General features: G+C 36.5%; 1 protein-coding gene across 5 annotated transcripts in view; it reads right to left on the reverse strand.

Moving 5' to 3' along the window:
* Positions 1-3,208: 3,208 nt before the first annotated feature.
* CCDC91 (coiled-coil domain containing 91) overlaps positions 3,209-25,004 on the reverse strand; it is a 149,954-nt gene continuing 128,158 nt past the window's right edge. For all 5 annotated transcript variants that reach the window (XM_040595736.1, XM_040595739.1, XM_040595735.1 and 2 more), the window contains exon 13: positions 3,209-4,380. In XM_040595736.1, coding sequence (XP_040451670.1) covers positions 4,258-4,380 — 123 coding nt within the window. In that variant the 3' untranslated portion in view covers positions 3,209-4,257. The remainder of the gene's footprint in view (positions 4,381-25,004) is intronic.

The raw sequence follows: 25,004 nt of genomic DNA on the forward strand, positions 1-25,004 counted from the left end.
GCAAGACTGACCTTTTGCTCCACGTACGAGGGAGCTTGCTGAGGACGTTTTTAGCTACTACATTACCATGGCAAGTGAACTGCTTAGGTAATGTCTACAAGAAGTTTACACACCTCATGCTTTCCTTTAGCTAATGAAGCATATGCTTTCAAAGGCAAATACAAAACTTGAGCCAAAAAGAGTGCAACTCACATGGTTTCCCCATGATGTTCAACTGTTCAGATGCGACCCCGATTCATCAGCAGTGTCAATAGTTTCATGTAGACTTAAAAATTCATAAAGAAAACTGTGCTTAAGCTATACCAGCAGATAAGCCATCAATTCTTGAAGCCTTAGAAGAACAATACAGTTGGACAGATCACAGAAAAGAAAACATTTGTTCTGTCGATTCCTGCAAGCACATTGAATTGAATTAAGGCCGAAATTATACCCATGTAACAAGTATTTTCCAGACCAATGTTTCTTTGGCACAATTATAATCCATTGATGAAAAAGGAATGCCATATATGTTATAAAATCTTTCCATTAGAGTACTTATAATGGCCATGTAAAAAAATTTAAGACAATTTCATCCACAAGTCAGTCATTCCTGCAACAGAGTTCACAGTACCTAGAGAAGTTAAAGGGAACTGTGTGTTACAGGTAGCTCAGTGTAGGCTGCAATGCAGCTGGGGAAGCAGGAAGATGTAAAAGGTTAGTTAGGCCATGCTGTGGTCTATGCTTTAACACCTACTCACCTGGCATCAAGAAAGCTAACTAGCTGCAAGCTAGATTGGGTATGCCCCGATCCAGCCCATTTTAGATTTGCACTAAGTCCATTTGGTAAGTGCACTGACTGTACATGATCTGGAAGTGGGTATAAATTATATCTGTCCCCTTGATGAAACATTATTGGTGGCTATTTCCTGCTAGGAAACCAGGTGGAATCTGACCAGATATTCCCTCCATCCAAGGGGCAGGGAAAAATCTGTAAAGTCAAATATGTGGACATAGAAAATACACAGTGGAAGAGTAGGGTCTAGGGTGCTATAAGGGAGTTAACATTAACATTGGCATTTACTGAGCTGGCAGGACATGAGGCAACTTTTCATCAGATGCCAATGTAAAGATGCACAAAAGTCTCAAAACACTAATGCACCCTCAGCCTCTGGAATGACTACATACTTTTCTTACTTTGCTTACTTTTACTTACTTTTCTTCTGCCTTCTTATGATGGAGTGAAGGAATTCAATGCTTCCAGGAATTCAAGTGTCATTTGTCAATGAGATTCTCAAAGCAAGGCAAAAATTCAGATATTCCCATATCTTGACAACAGACAGCGTACAAGATGTGTGGGGTAAATGATTTCATTCTTTGTTAACAACTTGTACACATACAGTCTCAGAGCTAATTAGTATTTTGTAATGGAAGCAGGTAGGGATCCAACAGAAACATAAATACAACACAAATGTGTAGGACTATATGATATCAAAATATTCAGTATTAACTTAGTAAACTATTAGGTACAAAACCCGCTGTTCTGATCGTCTCTGTTCTAGACCATCGGGTAGAAGTGTTAAAACAGGATGGGCCTAACTGACACCAACGAAAGACACCAATGGATCTACTGTTACACTGTCTCTTCAGTAACTTTTGATATACACAGCAATTGTTTAAAACACTTCTTTATATGACAAGATTTATGGCTTATTTCTAATATAGGGTACATAATCATATATATATGTATATATAAAGGTTGTATATTATATGAGCTCTGGTGATGTTCTAGACTGAAGGCTCACTAGCTTGAACGTTTTAGTCCTTGCTTTTGATTCTAAGGATTAGTTCTCAGGCTTCTTGTTCCTCCCATTACATATGAGTCCTGCCAAAATTGTTACACTAGCAGCCATGCCACAGAGGCTGACAAAGTTCTACCCTGTAGGCCTTGAACATACTATTTTCTCTTATATGTCATTCTTCAATCTGTATGAATAAAACCCCCAAAATTGTGATGTCACCTTCTAGGACCTAGACTGGGTTTGCAAACTTCTCTCTGCCTTTCCTCCTTCCAAATTTCCACAAAATGTATTATACATGGTTAGGCAGAAATAATGAAAACCCCTAAGCTTTAAAAATTAAAAACCTAAGCCTAAAAAAAATCATTTTCTGAGACTTGTAGTTTTGAACATAATCCAAGCTCCCAATCTGATCTTGTATGTCTGTGGTCTAATTCTGCACATTTGCTTGCAGGGTAAAGAGAAAGATTAAAGGACTAACTGTCAAAGGTCAGGGTAAAGAGAAAGATTAAAGGACTGTCAAAGGTAAGGAAAAGATAACTATATTTCTCTGTGATAATCACAATATTCAAGAGCTGAGATTAAACAAGACGTGATGTTCTAATGGGAAAGATACACCATAGTTGTCAGTGAATTCTTATTGACACCAATCATAAGCTTCTCCAACAAATGCTTTTACATCTTGCTGCATGTCAGAATTTAAAACTTTAGTAGGATAACACTCATATAACACTAAGGCTTTAGCTTCCATGGGGAACACTTTGACGTCTTTAGTAAAAGGAATACTATTGAATGTACAGTCCTAGAAGTAAAACCAAGAATGCTGAAGTTCATCTAGGAACCTGCTCATACCACATTTCCACAATTAAACATCGATTGTGAGACAGCACTAGACAATCAATTTCATTTTACATTGCCTCTGCTTTCCAAAAAAAACCCACATGGACATCTGTGTCATCTTCGGTGCAGTTGACAAAGACAAGAATTTCACTGGTTTAGGAACAATAAGTAGGCGACTCATTAACACTGAAGTATTTTTTGTCTGCCAGAAGAAAAGGAAACTGATCAGTCAAGAAATATCCAAAAGACAACTAGATTTTCATCTGTATGTAGGGTGAGGTCATCATCTAGTAAAAGCAGCATTATTTACTTCTTCAGTGAACCTTTGCATTGACAGGACAAACCCTTTGGTTTTGATTACAAAAATGAAGCACAGAAAAAGATTTAAATAAAAACCTAAACTCTTGCAATATGTATTTCACGCTGCCACCATTTGGTGTTTCCTTATTGCTATAAAAAAGCAATTTATGAAAACTGACTGCTGATGCAAAAAACCAGCCAAACAAGAAACTGAAAACATCACTGAATAATGAGAACCACACTAAAAAATGCCCGTAGAGTCCTCCACTAAATCACAAGCTCACCATAAGAGATATCATTCTCAGTTTATTTACATCCCTAAGCATGAACATTTAATTTTCTCTTATTTCATTCAGAAGTTTTTTACAACTAAGGCCCCAAATCTACAATCAAAAGAGTGTAGGCACAGAAATTCCCCTCCATGCTCACATTAGCAGGACTAGAAAGACCTATGACTTGATCCAAAGCCCAATAGTGCCGGTGGGGATTTTTCCTACTTGCTTCAATGGGTTTAGAAAGGGCACCCAACATCACCAAGCTGCACTCCTCATTCTGTCAGAAATTCCACTGAGGCAGTGCAGTATCAATCTCCACATAATTACATACATTGTCCTGAAACTGAGGTCAGTCACATTAATCGTACTTTCATGAGAAAACAACTTTTGGAATCAAACTAGCCTTGTAAAACAGAAATAAAATACATACTATACATCGGTTATGGCAATGTTTTGCCCTACTCTTAAAAGATGCACGGTTTAGTTTTTAAACTTTTATATTACTAGAGCTGGAGTTCTTTATAAGTGACTAAAGAAATGCCTGTCAACGTTCTAACGTTTATGTACTGATTCTTCTGTTACACATCAAAAGTACCAAGAAATAATAAGATCCTCAGGCTCACCTGAGGCAATGCCCTTGGGCATATACTTTGGAAATAGAGATGGATTTGTTTCTATAGTCAATTAAATATTTTTCTCCATTTTTTAATATATCAGAAATACTGATAGATTACACCAACACACAATGCCAAATGTAAAACAGACATAACAGTGGAAATGTTTTCATCATTGCTGCAGTTACCCAGAACTTCAATCATGGGCTAGAAGAAAATGTAATGAAGGCAAATCACAAATAAAACAAAAATTTTCCAGGAATTTTTTCCCTCCCGTATTTCCAATCTGATGGTAGTAGTAAAATAAATAAATAAAAGAACATAATCCACAAATACTTCTATGAAGTGTTGTTTCAGATCAATCTTGAATCAATGATACAATCTCAAAAATATTAGAAAATATTCATCATTTGCAGCTTCACAAATCAGACTTTATCAGCAGTACTGAGAATGTCAGTCTCTGTTTTCCTCCGTAGTGGCTGGCTCATCCTTTAATAAAATGCTTAACTGTTTCTGTGCACATGAGAGGAAAAGTTCCAAACTATGCAGACTTCTCTGACGGACAACTTGATCAAGCTGTTGAAACAATAAAAAAGGTAGATCAACTTTAGAAAGACCTGGAAATAAATGTCAAGGTTTGTCAGCAAAAATTCAACCATATTCAACAACAAAAATTCAACAACCAAATGTGATAACAACAAAAGAACCTACGTAACTTCTATACATGCAATTTAGTAACAACTTTTTAATGAAGTATTTGCATTTCTTCAAAATGTACAGAAGACTAAAAGTAACTTTCCAACAGCTGTCAAATTCTACACAAGAAATTTGAAAAAGCTAAACAGCCCAGCTGCCACACTAGAAAAATCCCCACAGCATCTTTTAAAATTGCAGCTGTTTCTTTTACAAAAGATACTGCTTCTGCTTTAAAATGAACACTACATACAACTGCATATTCAAAAATGCTAAGTCAACTGTTAATTTAAATAGAAGCACGTTTAAATAGTTCCCAGAGGAAAAGTGGTAATATTTTCTGCCTACTTTGTTTATTCCAGCATTTTATTGGGGTCCCCTACTGCCAATGTGAACTATACAGTTACTCACAGTAAAGACAATGGCCCTTTCTTCCCCACCAAACCAGATAAGAACACAATAAGAAGACTTGGTAGGTTATGTCATACAACTGACATAAAAATATGGTTTACTGAAAGGTATTTTGAATTTTCTTAATGTCATAACATTAATAAATAAAATGCACAGCAGAATTCCTTTCATTTGAACTTTAAAGTTCAAATGGCAAATTAATATCACAATTGAGAAATGTTTTCAACTTGACTATCCTTTAATCAGCCACAAATTAAACTAAATACATATGTAACAATCACATAGTGGTACAAGGCTAATGAGAAATAAAAGTCATGCCACTTCAGAGAAAGGAAGCAATGGAATTTGGAAGAAGTCCAGCTCTGCACCTCTGTCAAACTGCTATGCACAAGTCCATTTGCAATGTCTTGAACTCTGTAACACCAGCAAAATGCTAATGTGAGGCCATGTGGCCCTAGCAGACAAAAGCAACTAGTCTCACAGTCTGGCGGTAATCGTCTGTGCGTAGCTATATTTTTCAAAAAAACTATATCGTGCCTCACGTATCTAGCACTCATAGCTTTAATTACAGCTTTCAACAAAAATTCTGATCCTGTGGTATCTCTCTGCACAGATATGCCCATCATTCAGCAGTCTGGACAGTTTGGACAGTTGCTTCAACAACTGTTTGAATGGACATTCTGTTTTATAATAGATATTTATTTTTTTTTAATATTAAAACAGAATGCAAGGCAAAGTTAGTGATACCTTCCCTCTTTGAAAATGCACTCAGGGTATTGCTGCAGCGCTGTGACTGAATACACAAAGGGAAACATTTTTATGACCCTGTCCTTTGCTGCTCCTTAAGTGCCTCTAATGGGCAAAACCAGGCTCTGTTAGTTTGCATATTTTGGCATTTTGTTTCAACGGAGATGAATGTGTCAAATCTAGTCAGAAGCAGAATACACACATATTTTCTAGAAGCCAAACAACCATAAAACTCTCCTTCAGTAATATGTCTGCTTATACTCCTGCTTCTGCAAATTTCCAACTGTTGTGCAAATTCTTGCATCTCTTAGCAAAAGCAGACACTACCGTTCCATACATAGCCTGATGTGAACCTAGCTCACTGATTTACAACAGATTTTAAAGCAGGTCTAGTTCAAACAAGTTTCAGAAAAGTCTGGTCTTGATATATTTAACTAACAGTTACTACTACACAAGAAAATGAAAGACATACAAACAGCAAACTAAGCTTTAAAGAAGCTGTATCTGGAAAGACAGTCTGGAACAAATGAACAACATAAACACATTGTTGTGATGTGCATTTCTTCTGACTTGAAAGGGATCTTGCCTCCTTCTTCTCTGTTCCAATTTATAAAGAATATTTTGCATGGGGAAGCTTGCAGATGCTTTTGTGCTTGTGACCCGTATTTCTCTGGGGGACGGGCAGATACAGCGCAATGCACATAATAGCATCTGTTACGTCTTAAGAAAGAACATGAGAAGCCTCTATCTCTAAACATATTATGTCATCACGTTCTGTTGCTTCTGGTAGGTATATCAGTTGGAGAAGCTTATCATGAAAATGATTTTCAATGATTTCCTTTTATTGCATATTATTCCATCTATACTCCTAGGCAGTTCTTTAATTAAGCTTTGACCGAGAGCTTTGGCTAAACTCTCCATTTTCTTTTCTTGCAGCCTTTCCTTGCAGATTCTGTTTTAAAGAGATCAAAGTAGCTCACCAGATGTGTGTTCTGATATGCTGTTTTTAACTCTCTTTACCAAAGCAGCCATCTCAAATTGTACATGGTTAAATTTCTTTCACCAAGTACTAATGTAAATGTTTAATGTGCGTAGTGATTGGCTGCAAGACGAACAAAACAGAATTTCTTCATGCTTGAGAAAGATTTTAAAAGTCTCAGATGAATTAGGTACACATTTGAGGAGTCTTTGTGGAACTCAAGGGGTTAGTTGGTAGTGTCCCTTTGTGCGTAAGAAAAGTTTATTGCTTGTTAAAAGTTTATGTAAATTCAATAACATAAAATTCAGAATTCAGTTACCCCTTGCCTGCTCAGTTTATGTAAAAGCTTTGCCTTGAACAGGATATCTTAAAATTCTTCCATGCTGCAGTAAATGACAAAACACCCTGAAAAGACTTGGGACCTTCACATAACAAAATAAGAAGCCGCAAAATGATGCTGGCTTTGAAAATGGTACATTTGAATACACTCAGAAGGAAACCATTCCCATTACTGAAAGGTTTCCTTCTGAGGAAGGAAATTGACTGGGAAATAGAAACAAATCCATTGAAGTTTTGTTATATAATATATTGTTTAATGAAATGTTAGCAATGGACACATTTATTTTGAACAGTGCCTCAACACTGCCGTGCTTCTGCTTGCATAATGTACCATGAGATATGAAAATATGTAAGTAAGGAATTGTAAATCTTGTTTTTCTACAGTCCTCCCTCTGTATTTTTAGGTCCTGCTCACTTCATGGAATGATCTCATTATTTAAACAAACATAAACGGACATCTGGCAAATTCAGACTCAATGTGACTCATATGCAAATGTGATCAGTATGAATAACATATTAGAGATGAAGCATTCACATAACCAACCTAACCCAACTGTTCTAATTCTATAGATACTGAAAAAATACACTATCTTGGTCCAGATCTACCACAAGAGGGCAATTTTTTACATCAAACCATCAACATTACTACCAATCTGTAGTGACGCAGGTTGAGGCGGACTGAAAAGAAACACTATGTCTGCGTGGCTGGGTTTGGACAAAATGGCCTTTATTGTTTATACAAACTATTTATATATCTTAGACAGTACAGGTGTTAGACCCTGATAGGTTTTTGTGTCCTTCTTCTTGCTTGCTATTTGCTGTTGCTGTAGGTGCCTGTATGCTGCAGTTTTAAGTTCCGGTTCTTCACACCCTGTTTACATACCTGACAATTTGTGGCTGTCTTAAAGGTACACGGCTAAGTCTTTGAAGTCAACTAACTTGTCTGCAGACCCGCTGCAGACCCCAACACCAATCAATGTTTCTCTTCCATCATATGAAATACATCCCGTTCAAAGTTCCCAATCCTGTACATTGTGTCCTATCGGCACAGCTTTACCTAGCTCAAAGTTTTAACGTTCCTGAACTCTAGTATTGTAAATTACTCAACAGTATCTTTATAACTCTGTACAGATTTATGTTTTTTTAAGAATCAGAGGTTGTATCTCTGTGTACTAGTATGGAACTTACTGAGGAACTGGCTATGTGTAATTTGGAAAAGCGGTTCCTGAACTCCATAGGGTCTATACCACTCCTGAAATTCCCACAATCATTGAGATACCCATTTTCCAAAAAATGAGCTGATTCTTGCAGGACATTCTAACACATTCACTGCTGTTCTTTCCCTTCTGGTTAAACCTTCAGTCCACTTTTGAGGTCTATATGATTTGTCTATGTCATCCTTCTGCCCAAAGATGACTGGATGAGACCACCCTCTGGTGTCCTGCCTTAGTCATATCCCTAGACCACCCAGAGTGATGTGCCTTTGAACCATGCGAGGCATGCCCTGAAGGGAGGCATAAGCTTCAGCAGAACTTCTATCACTAGATGCAAGAATTTGACTTAGGAAATAAAAGAAAGGCCCACACATAGCCGTGCATCGCCAGATGACTGCATTAATCCCAGGCTTCTCTATTTTACTTTAAGTCAATCCACCTTCCCCTGTATCACTTCACAGATCCATAGCTCAAACTATGAGGTATAATAATTATTCTTAGCTTTTATCATATAGCTCAAATTTTCTGTAAAATGGAAGTCTACACAGCCAATGCTTAAAGTAGAAAATACTTTCTTACACAAATAAATGAGCACACACATCCTCTGTCATTTTCCCCTTGTAACATCTACCTGCAAATAGATATATTTACATGACATATGTGCTTAGCTTTCTCTACTGAATATTCTCCAACCCATTAAACATTTCAAACTGCTACCCATTAAACATTTCAAACTGCTAGAAGGGGAACCCAGTCAGAACTCTATAACTACTAGGTGTCAGAATTATGTTATCCATTACTAGTAACTAATAAAATGTCTTCTGATCTATCTGATACACCAGAAAGCTGCAATGCCATCCAGTGAGACCTGGACAGGCCTGAGAGCTGGGTGGAGAGGAACCTGATGAAGTTCAGCAAAGGCAAGTGTAGGGTCCTGCACCTCAGGAGGAACAACCCTCTGCACCAGCACAGGCTGGGGACTGACCTGCTGGAAGGCAGCTCTGTGGAGAAGGACCTGGGAGTTTTGGTGGGTAGCAAGTTGCCCATGAGCCAGCCTTGTGGCCAAGGTGGTCAACAGTATCACGGGCTGCCTTAGGAGAAGCATGGCAAGTGAGTCGAGGGAGGTGATCCTCCCCCTCTACTCTGCCCTGGTGAGGCCACATCTGGAGTATGTCCAGTTCTGGGCTCCCCAGTTCAACAGAGACAGGGAACCACTGCAGAGGGTCCAGCAGAGGGCTACAAAGATGATGAGGGGACTGCAGCATCTCCCATATGAGGAAAAACTGAGAGAGCTGGGCCTGCGTAGCCCAGAGAAGAGAAGACTGAGAGGGGACCTCATCAATGTCTAAAAATATCTTCAGGGTGAGTGTCCAGAGGATGGGGCCAGGCTCCTTTCAGTACAGCCCAGTGACAGGACGAGGGGCAACGGGCACAAACTGCAACACAATAAGTTCCATCTGAATATGAGGAAAATCTTTGCTACTTTGAGGGTGACAGAACACTGGAACAGGCTGCCCAGAGAGGCCGTGGAGTCTCCTTCTCTGGAGACATTCCAAAGCTGCCTGGATGTGATTCTGTGCAACCTGCTCTAGGTGAACCTGCTTTAGCAGGGGTTTGGACTAGGTGATCTCCAAAGGTCTCCTCCAACCCTGACCATTCTGTGATGCTGTGATCTTATGCAAAATATAATTTCAGGTTGAGCACTGAAGATTTAAGGATAAAAGTAAAGATATGCTTTTGTATTAATCTCACTGTGGTCTGAAAAGTGAAGAAAGAAAAATTAATGTTACACATGGGTCTTCCACTATCCATTTTTTATAAACATTAAGATGTTTAAAAGTGTATTTTTCAAAACTATTTCTCAGATAATATTGTTTCCCAATGCCAAATATACTTTTTGTAGCTGTAGAAAATGGTAAGTACATTTATACAAACATGTATTGAACAATTTACTTGTACTTCAAATGACAATCTGATGATTAATGTATTCCAAAGCAGTTCAGCTTGTTGTTCTGGCTCTGTAATACTAACACGACTAATAGTTGCAATCTTCTTTTTATCATGAGATTCAACAAATATAATGACCAGAGATCAAAAGTAAGCAAAGATGTTAAGTAAAAAGTTTTTGATTTTACTTTTATTATTGGTATTTTTCTTAGCTATTCACACATATGTAGACTGTAAAATAAATAAAAATCATGCCATTATAACGTAATGAAGCAGAGCAGTTTCTCTTAAAGATCATAAAATCAGAAATCAGCTTTTGAGTCCTGCTCATTTCTTAGGAAACTCATGCAAAGAAGTACATCAAGAAACCATTCTACACACAGTGATTAGTATGTTTATATTAATGAAATTAATTAATTATTTGACAGGGAGGGGGAGGCTATTGGTGAGGAAAGATTTCAAATTCTGAAAGGTATCCTTGTCAATCAAAGAAAACAGTGTTCATGCAAAGACAGGAAATTTCAAATGCAAAACTAATGTTTTGGGGAATTGAAAACACAGAGGTTGATGTGCAAGAGCACATGTTCTGCAGATCGAGTCTGGCAGATCTGGATTAGCGAGGCTGCAGATAAGGCTTTCCATTTATTTAGTGTTTACCAGCAGCTGCTTGTTTGCTGTTGAATAGGACTCACTGCCAAGGTAACTCTTTTAAACTGAATATTGATTAGCTACAAGTAATTATTTTTTTACATCATCATGGCATCATAACATTTTTTTCAAAGGACTACTAGTAAGAGTAATGCTACATATTTCCTGTCCCCTTTCTAAGTCATGTTCAGTAGAAAGAGGACATTCTAAATTTGTGGGTAAAAGCAACCAAGATTTTGTTGTAATATCTGTCAAAGTTTATCTTCTTTTATTTAGTCTACATTTCACTACATATTTTCCTTATTGATAAATATATCAAAGCTTTCTCTATTCACTGTTTGCAGACTAAATACAGTTTCTTTTTCTTATTTTTCTATATGGGTTTGTATTATATGAATTTACTAACTAAGGAACTTTGTAAAAAAATCCAGTACATATAAATTGAAGAATGATGACAAACATACTTCAGGTTATGATTTTGTGATAATTTCATTGACTGTCCTCATCTTTGCAGAAAACTAATATAAGCCCAAACTATTAGTAAAGTGAATTTACATTCTTCCATGAAAAATCTCTGGAATAATTTTTCATTTTATTCTACAGTTCTAACTTAGCATTGTTTGATCAACAGTTAGATGGATGTGTTCATGGAGAATAGAATACTAGTCAAAAGCATTGATGACGGAAGACGGCTGTTCTAAATATTTATGTACTTAATTAAGTGAAAATTATAGAAAAGAAACTAGAGGAAAAAATTCAAGTCCTTTGGAAATCAGTGGAATCAGGAATATACTTCAGTTAAGTAAGGAAGGAAGTTCTTACAACTCTTCATGCATGCAAATAATTTACTAAAAAATTCTGTCAGTGGCACTCTTTCCTCTGTGCAGGGACTCATTCTACATAACCAACAAGATGTTAAAAATATACTGGGCTGCTCATGGAGCAGTTAATCCAGACGTAATGCAACCACTTGCGTAGAGTCAACCATTAATGTTGCAACTGAATTCACATTTAGGTATTTCTGTTTGGCATAATTATATGTACATCTGTAATAACATGTAATATTTCCTTTAAATCATTTTAGCATCAAGTCTGCATTATGAAATACAGTTATGGTCTTTCTGAACAACAGTCTGAACTTTAGCATTAAGTGGATAAATTACTTTATCCACTTTTAAAAATGCATTTTAAATCTGTAGTCATGTTCTAAACATTTTTAGAGAAAAATTATTTCTGAAAAATTGTGGGTTTACTTCCATGACTAAAACCTTAGCTTTTGCAGACTCCTCCCTCCCCCACTCACGGTGTGCAATAATCCAATGAAATGGACCATTGCAACTTTGCGTTAGGAATCTTTGCATATACCGTACTGGATATTGGCTAACAAACCAGTTCCGCAGAACATTACAGTATAATTACAGACTCATAAATGTCTTCTCATATTTTGATCGGTAGATGTCCGTCTTTGAGGAAAAGTCAAAGATAAGGGGTTTATTTGGTACAAATTTATGATGTATACCCCCCCTCCCCAAAGTAACCCACGCTAGCAATGAGCCTGACATGATTCTGAAAAATTCTGTAGTTGCAGTTCAACAACATGGTTGTATTTTCTAGTAAACCTGTGGGCTTAGAACTCTTTTCCAGTGCACTAACATGAACTTCTCCCCAAAGATTCAACAGAAGGCTTTAAAAAATTCCCTAGCACATTAAATAGACCATATAAAAAAAAAATTACCTTGAGGAACCTGCAAATCTGAGAGTTGGATGAGGAAACAATGAACTACTTCCTCTCATTTCTGTAATGGATGAGAAGGAAAACAGATCCATATGGTACATATGTGTAGCAGAGCTCATTTTAGAGTTAATCCCAGAACAGGACATTTTTGTCTGTCCACCTGTGAATTTCTACTATTGATAACACTTACTAAATATATAAAACCAAGGTTCTTCATGGCTGTAATTTATGCAGTATCTGCTACACATTAGAAGAATGAACCTCTAAGAAAGGGTGATGTTTAATAAATTATATTGCCATGTGAAAATGCTTCTTTCTCTTCAAATAAATAATGCTGCAACTTCTAAACTTTAAGCATTTTATGCTCTGAACTTGATCACTGAAACCATTAAAATAATACCATATGTTGGACACATCTTTAAAACAGATTTGCCTACTTTGCTGAAGGTGGTGGAAATACAACCTGTCAACCCTCTCTGAATCTCCACTGTCTCCCAGATGGACACAGGAATGCAAGAAAATACTAACTTTCCTTCATATAAATTAAGAGAAGGAAATTTGCTTTCAATCAAGGAAACTAGATTGAGTGCATAAAAATAAAGTAAAAATGGTTGCAGCACCTCCTCAGACTACTGTAGAAGGTGAAAAATAGGCATGATCTAAAAGCACAGAAACAATCCCAGAATGGTTAGCGTTGGGACAGACCTCTGGAGATCATCTAGTCCAACCCCCTGCTACAGCGGGTTCACCTAGAGGAGGCTGCACAGAGTCATGTCCAGGTGTTTTATATCTCCAGAGATATATCTCCACAGCCTCTCTGGGTAGCCTGTTCCAGTGCTCTGTCACCCCCAAAGTAAGTTCTTCCTCATACTCAGAAGGAACTTCTTGTGTTTCAGTTTGTGTTCGCTGCCCCTTGTCCTGGGAATGGAATTACTATGTGTAGGAACACATGAGCAACCTCTGGGATGTCCTACCTACTTAACAGATTAGGAACATAAGATTCCTTGACCAAGTTATTTATGGACTATTGCCATACACTAATAATAATAACTAAATAGAGTTACCATAACTGCTACTGTAATTGCTGATGTGTGTAGCAATCAGATGCAACATACGTAAACATACAGAAATACGTGCAAATAGTACTTCAGCATCCGAGTATCTTATAGGATGAAATGCACCTGTAGAATCTTACAAATTGAGGACTTGAAGGTGGAAACTTTGGGATGTAGGCAAAACGTTTGGCCACAGTAGGGCCTCTCCCACTATTAGAGTAAACGGTGTATCCTATATGGACAGAAGTCTCATTGATTTTTAAAGGTTTCCAAAACAAAAAGCTTCCACAAAACCATGTTGAACTTGTAGAGAAAACAAGTGTCTTCCTTACAACTTAATATAAGTTGCCTGGAAAATGCTGATTAAATATAAGAAGGAAGTCAATTATTTTTTTAATACTCATGTTTCCCTTCCTCCTCATCGTTAAGGAGTGACATTCCACTGTGCATCCATCAATATACACAGCCTTTGACTGTTCTTTCCAAGATCATAGGATTTTATAATTCTGACATGAAAGCTACAAGAAATTGTGAAGTTGTTAAAATTAATTTCTATTTACAGGCAAGGAAACAAAGTGCACTGTGACATTTCTGGTTCCCTTTTATGAGGAAACCTCTACTAAAAGTCACACTATCTTCAGTGTCAATATGTCTGCTTCTCTTTCTAAATTAAAATCCCCAAACCCCTATATCAGCACCTTGTACCCTTCTCCTGTTTCATGATTGAAGGTACTAAATAGACTACTTAAGAAACAGGAAAGCAAAGATCAGTTCCACTACTAAAACAAATAACAAAACAATTATATTTGGGACCTGTACATTAGATGAAAAATGCATATATTTGAATTAATAAGAGTAGAACAGGGAATTATTTTGCAGACTGCTTCTAATGTTTGATACAGTACAGGCTGAATAACACTGGCTTAGACTGGGCTGGTTCCAAGTAAACTCAACTTCCCACATGTTATGCCACAGAGGACCAATTCATATTTTCCTCTGGGCAAGATATTTTCTACTGGTTGTGAGAACAAAAAAGAAAGGCAAGAAATTGTTTGAGACTGACCCAAATCACAGAGATACTGATCATCCTCTATTTATTCAAAATGCTTTTATGTTACCCCTATCAACAGTCAGCATCTTAACTCTCATTGTACTTCTGTGAATGCTATTTTGATTGTTTTACAAATGGAGCTACGTGAATTCATCTCTGCTGTATGTCCTGAGCAAGATCTAATTCTACACAGCATGGAACTCAGTGTCTGCAGAATCTCTGAATGATAGATGGTTAGCGTTTGGTTCTGGCAAGTGTCTGTATAGCTTCTGATACACATCAGATTACAGTCCCCACAAGGCAGGCACAAAGCAGAAGAGTAATCACAATGTAACTAAGGGCCAAGTTCATCAGATCACCTCCTCTGGTATGGATGACAGAACTAGAGATATACAACAGCATCAAAATAAAGGATTTGTAAGCAAGTCAGACTGCTTTCTACCCAGGCTTGTCAGATCTTAAGTCCTCATAAAGAGCAGAAGTTCTTAGTTGTTTTGTGATTGTTTTTTTTTAATCTTGAACTGTTTTAAGTACCCAAGTCAGTGTTAGGCACCATCACATGCTGTTTTAGTATGGCCACAAATGACTTGGCAGAGGTTGCACAGGGCTTCTGTGGAATTTCATAACCAAAAATCATCTCTCCATGCTGAGTGCAGGGTCGGGTGCTAGATCGGGAACCAAAGACGTGCTTCATTTGTCAGTACACATACTTGTTGTGAATTAGTCCAGGGTAAATGCATTTAGTCAAAAGCAACAGCCAGCTTCCTACATACAAGAATTGCTATTGTTATCAAACCAAATAAAAGCATGTTATCTGATGGACTCGTGGTGAGTCGTGCTCACAGAAATGCCTTGCAGTATTAAGATGATATCTACTGAACTGGATTAATTAAGCTCAACTGAAAAGCAAACAGCAAATACTGGCATTAATAAAAATATTTTTTATTATGGTGAGAATGTATTTTACACTGTCAGGGAATTAGTATGTAAAATAGAAATAATCATCACATCACAAGTGTTTGCAGTGGATACAAACTGAAAAAACTACCCTAATAATGTGCATGACTGGGCAGCCATAGGGTAAATCTTTTCACAGTTGTATAACTGCTATTTAATTGCCATGAGTGCTTTCTAAATAACTATATCTAATGTAATTCTTCATTAATAGCATATTCACCAGGAGCGCAATTTCCTTATCTCTGAGAAGAAATATATCAGGTGATTAATAATACACATCATGGAGAATCACTGCTTTAGACTGGGAGGTGAAAAACTATTTCATATACAAAGCTGAAACTACAGATAACGTAAGGTGTCAGACTGTAGTTATTCTACTTAGGTATCAAGAAGTCTGGAAATATATCATGATTATCTGAAGGTTCTTGTGAAATCATGATACCATATGACACTAGCTAACTCTAAAGCAAAGTGCCCTCTAACAATACACCGTAGTTTAGCACATACTGAAGCAGCATGAGAAAATTCCTACCCCTTAATTTTGAGGAAAACCTGATTTAATGGTCAGGTTTTCATTTTTCATTTTAACGAAACTTTAATTATAAGACATGACAGGATGAAACAGTATATACTTGAAGGTATAGGCAAAGATGATATCAGATAAAACACAGGTATCTTTCTAAAATTACCATGGCAGAATAAAGCTGATGGATTCACACAAAGAAATTCAACAAGAAAAACCAGCCTGCAGTGAATCTGTGATTCATTTAGCGCTAAGTCAGTGGTAAGCATATATAAACATAAACATAAGTAATTAAGCATTAAGGTTCACGGAACAGAAAATTAATTTTCTACTACTCAGATACACATATTTGAGACCATGCTTATGCTTCTCTTTCAGTATTGAGAGGACTGCAGCTTTACTATTGCCTTTTACTGATAGACACACTTTACTGGAAACCTCAGTTTGGAATTTGAAGCCAAACTACTGCAACAAAATTCAGGACAGCTGCTGGAGAAGCAGTCATAAAGCTGCAGCTACAACAATGTCATCAAAGACGAGACCTCCTTGTTTCAAAACAGAGACAGATTGAGTACCCATGGCTCAGCAGGTCATCACTTACAAAACCACAAGCAGAAGATTCTAAAGGCAGATGAAAAAATCAGCAGCAAAACCTAATAATCTGTAGGCGTTAAGCTCTGCACAATGTCAAATTACTTCAGCAAGTGCCACTCAGTGGAGAATTCTCAACAACACGAGTACAGACATTCCCCACAACAGCTTCTCCTTTGGTGACTAGACCAGCTATTCTGCTTCTTTTCCAGATGCAGATTTGTATTAAGGCTGTGTGGAGTGAAATTACAACAACAAGGACATACAACTGCAAACAGAATAGCAGGGTTTTTACCTTGGCAATATCTTACTTTATGTTATTAAAAAAAAAAAAAAAAAAAAAAAAGACAAGAAGCTGTTGCTAAGGAGGGTAGGGCTTTGGGGGGAGGGGACATAGGAGGACAAAATACACTCGACCAAATGATGAGTCAGTAGTCTGCTGCCAAAGCAGAAAAATAACATACATGTATTATTATCTACCTATATACATACATAAAAGCCATTGAAGCATCTTGCTAGATTTCTAACACATGGGTAAAGTCTCTTTATTATTCACGTGGACTTGAATACAAAAAGTAAATAGGAAATCACATCATGTTGCTTCACCTCTCTAATCTTACTATTGCTGTAGGTAAGAAAATGTACTTCTTTACATGTTTCTCTAGCTTCACAGACAACTTAAGTCTCAAATTTGATCCCACTGGATTTGCTGCAGGAATCCAATTGCAGGAAACAATCATATGAAAGATTCATCAAAACCCATATGGTAAGGCCAACTTTCCCATTTACTTTTTTAAAATCAAAGGTCATCAGAAGGGTAAAAATAGTAAAAGAAAAAGACACACCTGAAAAGTAGAGCAAAGCAGCTACAAGATTTGGGATAAAAATAGCCTGAAAGTTTCTGCATATAACCAGTTCTAAAATGTTTCCAATAATTTCACAGCTAAAAAACCCAACAAAAAAAGTAAGAGATAAAACTACTGAGGTTAAAGTATCTCCACATAAAAGGACTTGGGTGTATATGAGAAGCTGTAAAAAAAACCCCAAACAAACACTGAACTCTGAGTATTCCTCAGCTGTAGCAAAAGACATTTACTAACAGAAAAAAACATCCTTATGTACAAAGTTATGTATTCATTTTATTTGTGCAGTGAACAAAAGTAAAAATTAATTCCCTCTCAAAACTGTACAGCCAAGAGAAACTGTTTACTATAAGCTTATCCTATCTGGTATGTGGACAGAGAAGTTCTACAGACGACAACTTTCTGCTGTTGTTGTGATTTTTTTTTTTAATTTATTTTAATTAAGATGTATGTGAGTTCTGGATCTTCATAGCATAAATCTGGAGACCACAAGAATGTCCTTATGTACCATGGAAACACAATGGAAAAAAGGACCTTCTGTATTCTATCCATGCCTCTTCGGGGCTCAACTCTAATGTAATTAAAATGGTATCACAGAGATCTAGGCATAGAACAGACCTTGATCCAACTTCTGATCTTTACACTGAGAACTCACAGTAACGTCAGAGGGGAACAATTGCCTCTTCTCTCTGGCAATGTGACAGCCTTGCAGATGCATGCCAAAATGCCTTTGCTGAGCATGTCCATTATAAACTTTCTAAGACTTTAGGATCCCCTTGGTGCCAAGAGAATGGTACAACAGGGACTTACAAAAAGCCAAGAAGCTGGCCTATGACTAAGAAAACAAAATGGCAGATGATTTGCTGAGCTTTAATTAATCCAAGTTGATCATATTGAACTGATTAAACTTTGCACCTAGTACAAAGTAATGTGGAGTACACTGACTTAAAAAAGAAAATTTATAACTGCTGCTGTGTTAACAAAATACCTAGTTATATATACACGAAAATTCTGAAACAAAAGATGCCAGTGACATGCAAATAATTGGAATATAAATTTAGTTACAACCATATAGATGAATTTGAAAGAAAAAGAGCAAATTAATAAAAATTTTATTTTAATAGGAATTACAAAATATTCACCAAGTGTTCCTCCTCAAAGCATTTACTCATTCAGTCTAATAGAATACTAAATGTCTAACTTTCAAAACTCAGCTGATCTAACTTTCTCACTAGAATGGTAAAATAGGGTATTCTTGTTCATTCATCCACAAGGATCTGTAGGTTTTTCTTTTTTTGTTTGTTTGTTTGTTTGTTTTTATTAGCTCCTCTTAGTCAATTTAAAGCTTCACGATGCTTCATGCCTATGACAAGTCAGGAGTTGCATTAAAAATGAGTAATTCCACATGTCTGATTAAGAATTTGGGATTTTTTCTCTACTTAATCTCAAAAGAGATTTTGAGAAAGTTGTACAGAATGCAAAATAACTAATCTCAAAAGAAATGACCTGGTTATGATTCTCAGATTCCCAGAAGTACAGTATAAAATATTGTTCAATTATAACTCTGAAGGATGAATCAGAAATAATACAGGAAAGCCTCATTTGCTGGGGACAGGAGGTGTGTAAGGATGCGTCAGTTCCTCCTGTCACACACAGCCTTCCTAATGAACAACAGAAAGAAATGGGGAAGCCTCTTCTGCTTCTTTATCAAATACATGCAGAAAAGAGGGACCCTGGATGACAGATGGTGCATTTCCCTGGACCTCAGGTGTTACTTAATCACCTAATGATGTGAAAACCACTGCCACTATCCACTGATGAACACATCTGGGTGACATTAGTACAGTGTGCACTGCAAATCTTTATTAATGTGAACCGTCTGTATCCACAGAGCAGGTTGAATGATTATGTGATTGCAGACCAATTCCAAAGTTGAAATACCTCCAGTTTTAATCCAAAGATGCACACTGGATTAAAAACATCATACATTTAAATCACAAGAATAGTTTTGAAGTAGTATAGTAACCAGCCGTCTCACTGCTGAACTTTATAATTCGTCCTGTTATTTTTTCCCCTTTTGGCTTTGACGGCACAATATTTTCTCAGCAATAAAACCACTTGAATTCAGTTTCAACTGGAACCTCGCCTGACTAAAGAGTACAGGCATAATCTTGGTCTTTGTAGATTTATACAGTGAGGCACAAAAGGATATATGAAACAGTTTAAGTTAAAGAATTTCAAGCTCTGGCAATTTTACTCTAATGTAATTGCACAACACATACAATAGGTTATGTATGAGTTTCAACTAAAATGCTCTCATCAGCACAGAATATTACTTGAGGAGTTTGAAAATTATGATTTTGGTTATTTAATAACTTCCTTTGGATTTTAATGAGCCCAAGTATGTGGCAGATAATTGTATTCACCCCACTCGCCACACCACCCCCTTCCATTGTTAAAGACAAAGCCCTATCATTTCCAGGAAATTAAAATTCTCTTAAACGCACAAAGTTTCAGTATTGAAAAGTGGGAGGAAAATGCAATAAGACCCTCTGAAGAGAAATGTCTAATAGGACCTACAGATTGAAATACTATATTCATCCATCAGAAACTACTATTTCATTTTACTGTTTAGAAACAATCATTTCAGAGCTTATAGAGACTTAAAAGTTCAGGACAAAATGTTAAGCTCGTTTCTGGATCACATGCTGTACACTGCTTCAGTACGCCTTATTCACAGAGAAGAAAAAGGAGAGCCAGGTGCACCAACTCATCTTACACTACAACTTTACATAAATCCCTTACTTAATCCTTTGGACTTATACTGCTCTTTGAGTTGGGTAAAGGAGCAGTGTGAAAATGCTCCTAAAGCCTCAATGTAAATGTTTCTTTAATCCTATTAAAGCCACAAAACAGGCCCAGCTGACGGAGCAGGAAACTGAGCTAAGGAACTCTCAGTGACCCCATCACTACTGTCTCTCTTGGCACTGACCTGTTGGTCACAAGTTCATCCTAGGCATGGCACAGATGTCCTGACATCAGGCTGATTCAGGACATCAAGATGTGGACCCCTACAACACATACGCACATGCCAGACGGTGGTGTCTTTTGTGGTAACGTGAAGTTTTGCATTGGTAACAAAGCTGAATTATTCAAATAGTTGATGCAGAAACAGAAGATAGGATTGAATGTTTTTAAGTGTGACTTTGTTGCATTACACAGAACTTTATGTTCCCCAAACATGACATTGAATTCAGCCAAAAATGATACAGCTTTATTGCTTTTCTTTTAAAGTCAGAAGAAGGGGGAAAAAGTTAAAAGAAAAATACTCAAGGTGACACCACACTTTAAAAACTGGGAAACTGGTCTGTTAAAATGTGTTGGTGGTAACATTTAGGGTTTGAACTCTCATTAATGTGGCCCCAGGGAAAATATAAACACTCTTTCTGAAATTAAATCTTGAGTTTGCCCACCGCAGTCTTGTTTTCAGCTTCAGCTGCTGGCACTTTAGCCTGCAATTGAGGCCTTGCATCAAATGCCAAGCCAAACATTCAGGAACAAGAATGGTAATGACACCCTACTTTGTTCTAAGTCATATTAAAATATAGCAAGTATTTTTTTTTTAAAATCACTCATTTGAGATTAATAACTTAAAAGAAATTGATTTTCATAACCTCTCCCACTTGCACTTGTCTTCAAATAATAAACTGTGAGAAGAAAGCTGTGGTTGATGCTGGAAATCAAGTATACTTGCAAAATGACAACAGATCAAAATTCTGACAACTGGCTAACACTGAAGGGCATAAGTTTTACCTACAAATGTTGAAAAATAAATTATCTGGTTTTGATGCATGATTTTGCAAGAGAATTGACACAAATGGATCAATAAATGAAAGTCACCGATCTGTAACACAAGTTTTTCAAGAAGAGTCCTTTCTATGTGCAGTGATAAAAGATACTAACATCATAACTCTGTTACTGAAACATATCATACCAGCATCTGTTTTAAGTTCTCTCTCTTATTCCTACCTTTTTTTCCCTACACTGTATTCCAGGTGAGAGTGTGCTGCTCCAGCTATTAAATTTTCCCCTCTCTCTCTTCTGAGACTAGCAGTAGCCTCCTGTAATCTTACAATGCAGATGGACTGAGAGTACCAGCTGAAATGTAAGATTTATCCTCTGTCCCAGGTAAGGAATTAGGATCTCTTGCCCAAGATGGGAATCGTCAGCCCTGCCTATCCTACCCCCCAGCTTCTGTAATGTCACATGACACACAGATACTACGCCCTATATGAGAAAAATTGCTATCCAGATTGACATGGGAGGTATGGAGCATCTTCTATAACCACTGCTCTAACACACTTCTCCCAGATGGGAATCTGGGTGGCAAATTAATCTGATTTAAAGAGTAGATTGCTACTGTGACTCAAAACAGTGATTAAAGATAGCTTACCTGCCATGGGAGAAATGGAAAATTTGAAGAATGTGAAGTTACCATTTTACCAAGGAGACAGAGAAAACGTGTGCCAGGACTCCTGACTGGACTCATTCCTCTGCTAACGCACAGTGGTCACTTGAAGAATATGAGATTATGACATACTCCAGACTTCTACCCAATATACCAAGTGGACTCCATGGGGAGTTTTTTGTCTTCATTTTGAAAAGTAATCATTAAAATCACCTCTGCAATATGAGTGACAAAGTGACAAAGTAGGTGTTAATTCATGGCCCAGCCTACATGACTGTGTAGAAACCCCCAACTTGCATTTGCAAACTTCCTGGATTTTTTTTTTTCTGGTTTATTATGCCCTTCCTGAAGGAATAGGAAAGAAGGCAGAGTGCTGGATCCTTAATACTGTTCTAAACTACAGCTGAAAAGGATTGGCACCAAACGCTTTTTAACTGTGCAAGCACATCAGCATTCAACACGAACCGCATCAGCACTCTTCTTGAAACCATAAAGTCAACTACATCTTTTGAAAATCTTCAGATTATATATGTACAGTCTAGTTACTGAAGTTACTGAAGTAGTAGTTTATGGTAACATTTTTTTTCTGTTCAATCCAATAAATTAGTAGTTATTTTAGAAGCCTTTTAACGCACATAATTTCACATTCACAAACAGTACATTTCTGAAAGGCAGGCAAAGGGTTTCTTCTTTTACTTCCATTCATCATTATGCCAGCCAGTTGTATAAATATATACTTTCTTAGAAATAGTGAATAAATCTGCAAGTTTACTTAAAAGTAAAAAAGAAAAAAGAAAAAAGAAAAAAAAAAGATTGGATGGGCACAGTTGAGAAGTTTAAGCAATATAAAGTAAAAGAATTGATTTATAATCTAAACATGATTAACACCCCAAGAATCTGAGCTCTTACCATGTAATTATGTATTTAAAGCTACATTAGGATTTAGATTTCAAAAGGAGATTTTGCTGAGTTGCAATGGTTACTGCCAATAGATGTATCACAAACTAGATTCCATCATGCATGTATAGAAGCACAGAAAGGAAAGCAAAGGTGCAGTCAATGACAGAAGGTGATTCACAACTAAATAAAGCTGAAAGATATTACCTGTATAACAAACATTTAAAAAGCAACCAATTTTACAATTTCAGGAAAGACAAAATAAAGATAAGGAATAGCTGAACTTATGTCAACTCTCAGTTGGAAAGAAAGCCAAAATGCTATAAAAATAATAAAAAAGTTTTAATTGCAATGTGCAACAATTATGACAATAAACTTGAAGACTGATGTATGGCCAAGATGAAAAAAGTTCCAGCCTCGTGACATTTCCTCAATGACAGAAACACCACTTACATATATAGATTCTTCTAGAGAAATAATATCACCTTTGAAAGTAGAAAATTAAACATCAATAACAAGAAAAAACATAGACTTTTATCTGTCTGATAACAGGGCCCAATAAGCCACTGTTATTTTCTATTAAAATGATGCTTGGAGGTGTTTTTTGGTTGTAATATTGCTTTCAAATTACTTTTTACAATCACAGTTTCAGCTGCCAGACAGATACCTTGTTTCTCTTCTACTGTGCTGAAAATTCCCATTAATTTAATCTAATGCTTACCATACACAGCTTTATAAACTACAAGGTCGTTATTAAGACTATATGATCTATATGCTAACTAAGGCATTTTTTGCCAGTATTGTGAAGAACTAAAATATTTCAACTGCAGCACTAAGATATATAAAGAGTGCTTTTAGTCTGATTTGTTTAAGAAAAACTTCATTGACCATTTTCTGTGGTGATTTTGATGGATTAGTAACAGAGCGACTATATAGAGGCCACGTATCTTCTCACATGGCCACCCTTTAGTACTGAATTACAGACAGGTCCTCAGCCAATTTGAATAACCCAAAGGAATTTGCTGCCTCTCCTCAACAGGGTGGGTAAAGCCAGATGTGAACATTCACCCTGAACTTCAAGTATTCTTTTGCAGTCTTTACTTTCAATAACTGAATGCAACATACTAGTTCTCATCACAAAAGATTCTCTTAAAATATTAAAGGATTATGAACCTTGTAGACAGAGGAATCCTTCTCCATATCTTTCAAAACTACCTCTTTCTATAAAAGTTTGAGATGTCTTGTAAAAATGTTATCATCTACACTATCTCAAATTATTATTTTTTTTTTTAACTGATAAATGTTATTTCAAAATACAGCTTAGTCCTTAGAATATTCCCTAACAAACTCTGGTCTGTGCCAGTATTAGTAAAATGTGCTGATAAGGAAGAGCCACTCCTCCACAAAATGTGCTGATAAGGAAGAGCCACTCCTCCACAAAATGTGCTGATAAGGAAGAGCCACTCCTCCACAAAATGTGCTGATAAGGAAGAGCCACTCCTCCAGGGAGTATCAACTGAGACAGGAGGTAAGCAAATCTGAAAATCTAATTTACAAATAATGAATGAGCTGGCATTCATACTTAACATCTCTGAAGATTATTTTGAGAGTGATTTGTGTGTAAGGTATCATTTGTTTACTATCAGGAGAAATACCAGCCCTTCTTTTCAGTTTTAAGTCCTTTCATTAACTTTTTCCATTTTTATTATTTTACTGTACTAATAAAAGTGAATTTACTTTGGTTAATTCTTTAGTCCTGAGTCTAAATAAAGCTAAAAATACAAAATAAGAATTGAAAATACTTGTAATAACTTGTTTTATAGTAAAAGGAACCCCAAAGATGGGCAAATTTTACATAATAAAGGCAGAAAAATATTCACTGTCTTGCTTTGTTGGACAATTGTTAAATAAAAGCCACATAAAGTAACCCTAACCCACAGAGGAAGTTACTTTTTGCAATAGAAGAAAAAGGTATAAACCTAAAACAAGATTATGATTGACATAACGATGACAATATCTGGCCATTCATGTTTGACATTAGACTAAAGTTTATACATTCTTTAGCGTATCACTAATCTTAAT

The sequence above is a fragment of the Falco naumanni genome, chromosome 5 (genome assembly GCF_017639655.2).
Source record: "Falco naumanni isolate bFalNau1 chromosome 5, bFalNau1.pat, whole genome shotgun sequence".
Lineage (NCBI taxonomy): Eukaryota > Metazoa > Chordata > Aves > Falconiformes > Falconidae > Falco > Falco naumanni.